This window comes from Leishmania donovani, chromosome 13, assembly GCF_000227135.1.
Source record: "Leishmania donovani BPK282A1 complete genome, chromosome 13".
NCBI lineage: Eukaryota > Euglenozoa > Kinetoplastea > Trypanosomatida > Trypanosomatidae > Leishmania > Leishmania donovani.
In genome coordinates, this window is record NC_018240.1 from 431,970 (window position 1) to 438,793 (window position 6,824).

The 6,824-nt window shown below is 55.8% G+C and overlaps 1 protein-coding gene across 1 annotated transcript; it reads right to left on the reverse strand.

The window, feature by feature from the left end:
* Nucleotides 1-3,168: 3,168 nt before the first annotated feature.
* LDBPK_131210 (hypothetical protein, unknown function) lies at nucleotides 3,169-4,431 on the reverse strand (the record flags this gene model as incomplete). Its single annotated transcript, XM_003859284.1, has 1 exon — nucleotides 3,169-4,431. The coding sequence occupies one exon, from the start codon at nucleotides 4,429-4,431 to the stop codon at nucleotides 3,169-3,171; it is 1,263 nt and encodes a 420-aa protein (XP_003859332.1).
* Between the last annotated feature and the right edge of the window lie 2,393 nt (nucleotides 4,432-6,824).

Consider the following 6,824-nt stretch of genomic DNA (forward strand, 5'->3'; position numbering starts at 1 on the left):
GGGAGGGGGGGGGGCTATTTGATGGAGCTAAGAAGTAGGGCGCCGGGCAACAGCGTAGGGAAGAGGTCCATACGTATCTGCAGCGACGAAGCGTCTCTTTGAGTTGAGGATGTTCTACTCAACCGCCAATGACCGCTACGCGCGTGCTGCGATCACAGCCGACAGGAATGGAAGACACGAAACGGTACAGGAGGTGGAGTGCTAGATTCAACGGAAAATAAAAGAACAACAAGGAGGTCCGACGGAGTGGAGTAGAGAGAGACACTCCTCAACGCCTAGCACACGCAGTAACAACGAGGGGAGTGGCAGCGGCAGCAGCTGTTGTTGTTGCTGCAGTCTTCGTGACGTGGCCACACCGGCCAACGCACCACCCCAGGAAAAATGAGGGAGCAAGAACACGAAAGATGCGCGAGGGGAGGACGAGGGCAATGAAGATAGAGCGAAGCACACACACACACACACACAAGGAGAGATGCGCACACACGCATGTGCATGCGTAGGCGGTGAGAGGAGGAGGAAGAGGAGACAAGACACGAGTACAGGCATCATCGTGTCTTTGTCTCCTCAAACAAACGCCCCTTTCCCCCTCTTCTCTCTGCTGCCATGCCGTTGTCCCACAGAGAGAGAGAACGCGGCAGCGAGACTGCAAGGGTGGAAGTGGGGGTGCTGTGACACGATCCGTTTTTTGTTTTGCTCGCCAGCAGGCTTGTGCAAAAACTCCCTTCCTTTCTGCTGAGCGCCGGTTTTCCATGGGAGAAGGAGAAGGCGAAGGCGAGGAGCAGGAGAGTGAGAGATACAAGAAGATCTGCAGAATATCACGGTATGGCCATGCCCGTCTGCCCATCCTACCCATCCCTCGTTTTCCGCTGCGCCAGTGGGCGCCCATCGCACGCCTCGACGCCTCAATTCGCCGTGTTTTTTAGCTCCTTTCGTGGGCTGTGCTCGCCTGGCCCTCTGTATCGTGAAGAGAGTCAACGAAACAGACAAGATGAAGCGAGAGTAGAACACCGAAGGCAAGAGCTGTGTGTGCGTGTGTGTGGACGTGCATTGCTGCTCTGTCCCTCTACCTCTCCACGTACGCGCGAAGGCGAAGCCGAAGATGAACTGGGAAGGGAGCGGGGGAGGGGGCAAGCCGTCATGCGTGGATGTCTCAAACATTTAGAAGGGATGTAGCACCGAGACTGTCATAAAAAAGCGAAAATGGGCTAAAGAGAGACACGAGAAAGGACACGCACCCGAGAAAATTTCTACACTTGAGGAGAACGAGAGCGTCGCCATCGAGGGCGTCCATCTGATCCACAAGGAGGGGTGTGGGCGTGTGCCCGTCCTCTCATCATTTCCCACCCACCCACCCTCAACAACAACAAAGAAAGGAATACCACATCTCTCTTTCTCTCACATGGCGTGTGTGCGTGCACTGAAAACGACAGTGACTGCGAAGATGGTAGAGAAGAGAAAGACGACTCCACAAAAAAAAAAAGAAGGATGGGGCTGTGGAGTCGCCGCAGGCGGCACCGAGAAAAGGAAGGGCATGCGGAAGAGGGGTGAGGGAGGAAGGGAGGAGGAGGGAGGGGCATAGCAATTACCCGAAGAGTCATACACATGTGCGCACCCGGCTGCTCCCCCCTCCCACCCGCGCACGCACAAAGGCCAAGTAAAAAAAAAAAGAATGCCAGAGTATAGACGGAGCACACACATACACACATGCGCACGCACACACGTAGCGAGAGACACCCGTGAGGCATGCAAAAGAAAAATGCACATGTTGAGGGCAATCGTTGAGATGCTTACATAGAGAGTCAGAGCAAGAGCAAGAAGGAAGAGACACGACAGCAATAGTTCCAGTTCTCGAAGCAAGAAGAGCCACACACCTGCACACCGACACGAGGGCGAGCGATGAGAGGCATACACACTACAGCTCTAGCGGTAAGAGAGAGCGGGTCGCATGAGTAGCCGCGGCATAAAAGGGCACACACACACACTCGTACAGAGACACAAAAGTATATACACAGGGTAAGACACATGGATCCTTGCCCACCAGAGCCGTCGCCGCTGCTGCATCTCCTTTCCTTTCCCTGACGTCCTCTCACGCAAGCGTGTGCACTATGTGTACGACGGAGAGAGAAGCGGCACGAATGCCGTCATCCTTTTTCCTCCGCCAACGCGTCGGCATGGCAGCCATCCGTAGCGAGCGTGAGGGGCGTGGGTTGGGAAGGAGCATCTGCACAGTCTGAAGAAAGAGAAAGTGTGTGAAGGGAGGAAGCAAGAGTGAAAAGAATGCGAGGTGCTGTGTCTCTGCGTTTGTGTGCCTGTGCCCTCCCTCCCCCTCGTCTCCCGTCTCCCGTCTCCCGTCCCCCTCCCCCATCGCCCTGCTTTGCAGTTCATCGTTGTGTTGCTGTCCCATCCGCAAACTCCGCACAAGCGCGCGCGAGAGAGGGGGCTAAGCAGCAGATGAAGAAACGACGTGGGGCAGAGGCAGAGCGACCGCGAACAGCAGAGGAGCCGAGCCGCCACCGCCACAGAAAGAAGCGCGAACGCCCGTGTGCAGGCCATGTTCTCGCGCAGAGGGAAGAAGAATGCAAGCCAACCAGCCAACCGTGGAGGCTCCCTTTTCAGGCGCGAAGTGGAAAATAAAACAATAAAACATAAACGAAGGCAGAGAAAGCTATATAGAGAGAAGTAACGACAGAGTGGGAGGGTGGGGTGTGGACGGAAGAGAGAGACACACGCACACAAACGCCAGGATCACCTCTGCAAGGACGAAGAGCGCCTGCGTACGTGTGGCCGTGGCCCACATACATATAAATATATATATATATATGTATATTGACGAGTGAAATCAGCATAACGACTTACCCCCCCCCCGCCGCCGTCGCCGCCACCGTCGACGTGTGACGGTGCCTTCTCTCCTCGCACAGTTAATAACGAAGTACCTCTGTAGGCCACCATAAAAGACAGCCGCACGCACCAGGCGAAAACCGGAAAACAGCGAAAGGCGCGTGCCGCCGAGAGAAGTCATGTGCGAAGCTAAGGAAGGTGGTGAAGAACGTGTGCCGCACAGTTATGGAATAGGCAATCGCATGAATGTCCTCCGTTTCTCTAAGGAATCCACGTACGCCGCTGGTCCCAGGTGTGTCGCTGCTGCCTTGGGGCTTTGTTGTCCTGCGCTTACATCCAATTGCCTGTAGCTTTCCTGTCACCAGTGTACAAGGAGTGGGCGCCTTCGTTGTCGGCGCCGTTTGGGCTCGAGAAGGAGTTGGGGTACTGATTCGGTGGCATCTGATTTGCCGCACTGTGGTTGTCGCCGTACATGGTGCCTTGCTTCATGTTGAGTTGCTGCACCGAGTTTCCCATATCCCCGTCGTAGTCGCCTGAGGTGCGCTGGCTGCACTGCTGCACGAAGGAGCGTGTAGACACAAAGGACTTTGTGCGCGTGGCCTGATTCGTCTCCTCCTGCGCCCACTCCGGCGCATCCTCCGGCGGCTCGTCCATGCCTTCGTTGTCCTGGCAGCACGCCGTCACAATGAAGACGACGAGGCACAGCACCATGAGAATGGAGAAGAAGATGACCCACCAGTTGTTCTGCACGCTGCTCGAAGTGTTGTGGAGCTCGTACATCATACGGCTGGGACCTTGTGTCTGGCACACAGCCCAGAAGAACGCCCGGCTTGCCCTCTGCGACTCTTCCTTCCACCTGCTGCCATTGTAGACGCTGCTAAAGAGGAATCCTGCGTAGGTGTAGCCGCCCGAGGCCTTGTTGTCGGACCAGGTGGATGTGTCGCCGTTTCCGACAGCAAGGAGGTCCTGGCCAAACATAGAGCTCGGTCGCAACTGAGACTTCTTGGGGGCGGTGGCATTGAACCATGACGGGAAGCCGCTCTGCACGCCGTACACATTCACTGACGGCGACGTCGGCTCCCCGAAGTAGTTGCCGATGTAGAAGGTAACGCCAACGTTGCTAATGTGCAGCGGCAGCTCCGGGTTATCGTCTGTCTCGGTCCAGCGGCCTTGGTTCCAGCGCCAGTAGCAGCCGAAGGACAGGCCGGCGCCGGAGCCGAGGATATGCTCGGTGAGGGGTGGAGGGCAATCGCCAGCCGGGCTGGCGTCCGTGCTGGCCCCAAGGTACGCATACCACTCCGTGCCAGCACCGGCACCGCGCGCCGCCTCGATGACAGCGGTGTGCGCCGCGGCCGTCGGCTCACCAGCAATGTAGCCGCCACCCTCCTGACAGACAAGGCGGCTCTCAATCTTGTGGCCGCTTCCCTCGGGCCTCGCGAAGGTGTTGACCACCGGAACGAACGCAAACCCTTGAGCGTGCTCGACGCCGTGACTGAGGAGCACGACAAGCAACACGGCAACGGACAGAACGACCAGACGACAATGGCGAGCGCCACCCACGTGGTGGGGCGCTGCTGGCCTGCTCAGCTGCATCGCTATGATAAGTGCAGTATGTGCGTGTCGTTTTCCTGCTGCTGCCCGGCGCCCCTACGTTCTTGCGAGGGATACACAGCGAGAGAGATGGCGGAGGAAGACGCGGTAGACGGATGCGGAAAAGAAAGCCGGGCAACTCAGATCCCAACTGGTTCGGAGGCGAACTACAGGAGGGAGAGAGAGGGGTGCGGAAGAGCCTGTTTGGAGATGCGCGAGTGTACACACTGACAGAAAGACAGAGAGGTGAGTGGTAAGGAGGAGGAGGTCACCAACAATGAAAAATGGAGACACAAGTTCGATAGGCACAACTTCTCAGAAGGTTCGTGATGATACTTCGTCTTACTCGTGTCTTTGGTGCGCTGTCCTTTTCTGTGTTTCCTTGCGAATCTCGTGGTCCCCTTGTCTCTTGTTTTTCTTTGAGGCGAGGGGAGGGGGAAGGGGTCGAGGTGTTTTGCGGCCGTTTGATGAGATGCGCGGCTGCATTGGTGTGTTCGTCGCGAGGGGTGGGTGGAAGGAGTGAAAAAAGGACAAGGAGAGGTGTGTGTATGTGTCTTTGGGAGCACCGGGGAGACGCGGAAAGAGGGAGCATGCATGGCGGCGCATCTTTCTCTTTTCGTTTGTGGTGGTGGTGGTGTTGGGGAGGGCCCTTCTTCTCTTCCACTGTCTGAGCGCACTTCTGGACGGATAGAAGAGCGAGAAAACGTTTTTTTTTTTCACTTGCGGGCAGAGAGGGCAGGCCAGACAAACAACGGCACAAGTGAAACTGAACCTCCAGATAATGGCGCCGAGTACTGCCACGGTGCTCGCAGCGAAGATGGAGAGGAGGGAGAAAGGGCAGCAGCAGCAGCAGACACACACAGACACAGACACAGAGGCCTGTTCACTTTCACGTGTGTGTGTGTGTAGAGGGGTCTGTGCTTGCTCTACCGCGGTTCTGTCTCGTCATGAAACGTGTGTGCAGGCCTGCCGCATAGCCTCCCTTGCATCCGTATGTTCGCTTTTTCTTTTCGCGTACACGGCATTACCGCTTCTCTCTCGATTTTGCTCTTTTCGTGCGTTCTGCTCTTCAGTGCTTCGCCTCTTGCATGCGCATGTGTGTGCTTCGCCCTTTGCATAGAAAAGCAGTGAAACCGCCACCAAAACAAGGGGCGCACACAGGGAAAACAAAGAAGAGCGAGGGCCACACAAAAACACGAGACGATCCAAAATTCGAAGACGCCGGTGACGATCGCAGGAAAACATAAACAGTAAAAGATAGAGATTTGGGAGACTCAGATAGGAAGCGGCGGGGATGCTCGTCGTTCAACAGCCTCGCGGCTTGGAGGAGGAGCAGGAAAGGAAGAGGGAAGGACCGAGGGCCGTGAAAGAGAAGAGAGCAGAAAAAAAAAGAAGGAAAGAAAAGGGCCGCTACGCTCCCCCTCACCCCCCTTTCCTATCTCTGGCTCTCCTCTCTCTCCTCAATCTCACTTCGCCCATTCTTTTTGTTTTCAGCGTCGTCTTCTCTTGTAACGGTTCGAGACGGCAAACCTCGCATGGAGTCAAACACGCGGCGCTGCCACTTGTGTGTGCATCGGCCCGTCGCGTGAGCCTGTATTGCATCCCTTTCGCGTCTCTCTTTCGCTTTCTGGGCACCATGGTAGGAGTTCCTTCGCCGCTTCCATTGGTGCCCTGCTCCCCACCGGCACACCAGCCCCGTCATCCTATGCAACTGTAAGGAGACACACATAACACCACTCACCTTCTCCCACGTGCAAGTCTGCAGGAGCGTTGCCATGGACAGCGGAAACACGCGCAGACGTGCTCTCGTGCAGACAGAGGATAGAGCCAAAGAAAAAAAAGCAATAAAAAAGAAGAGAGCAACGCGAAGGAATGACAGAGGACAGCCATGGAGATGCGCGCACGCGCAGGGTACATCAGCCCTCCCTCCTGTGGCCTCACCACAAGAAAAGCAGCTTTCTTTTCCAAAACCAAAGCCCCCCATTCCCCCCCCCCAAAAAAAACAAAGAGAAAGAGAGAGATGACGTGCAAGAGACACAGCGCCAACAGACACCCACGCACCCACACACAAAGGGTTGAAAGCGCATGCCAAGGGAGAGCCACACAAAACAAGGCGTCACGGCAGCGCAAACGAAAGGCGACGGGCATCAGTGCTCGAAGGAGCCGCCCCTCCCTCCTCCCGCAAAAAGAAAGAGAAGGACGAGAAGGAAAAAGTGCAAAGACAAAGAGACCGGCCAGAAAGACGAAATGAGAAGAAGCCAAACACAGGCACGCGTACAGATATACATGTATATATGTACGCACATGCATATATGTACGCACATGCACATATGTACGCACATGCATATATGTACGCACATGTATATATGTACGCACATGCATATATGTACGCATAT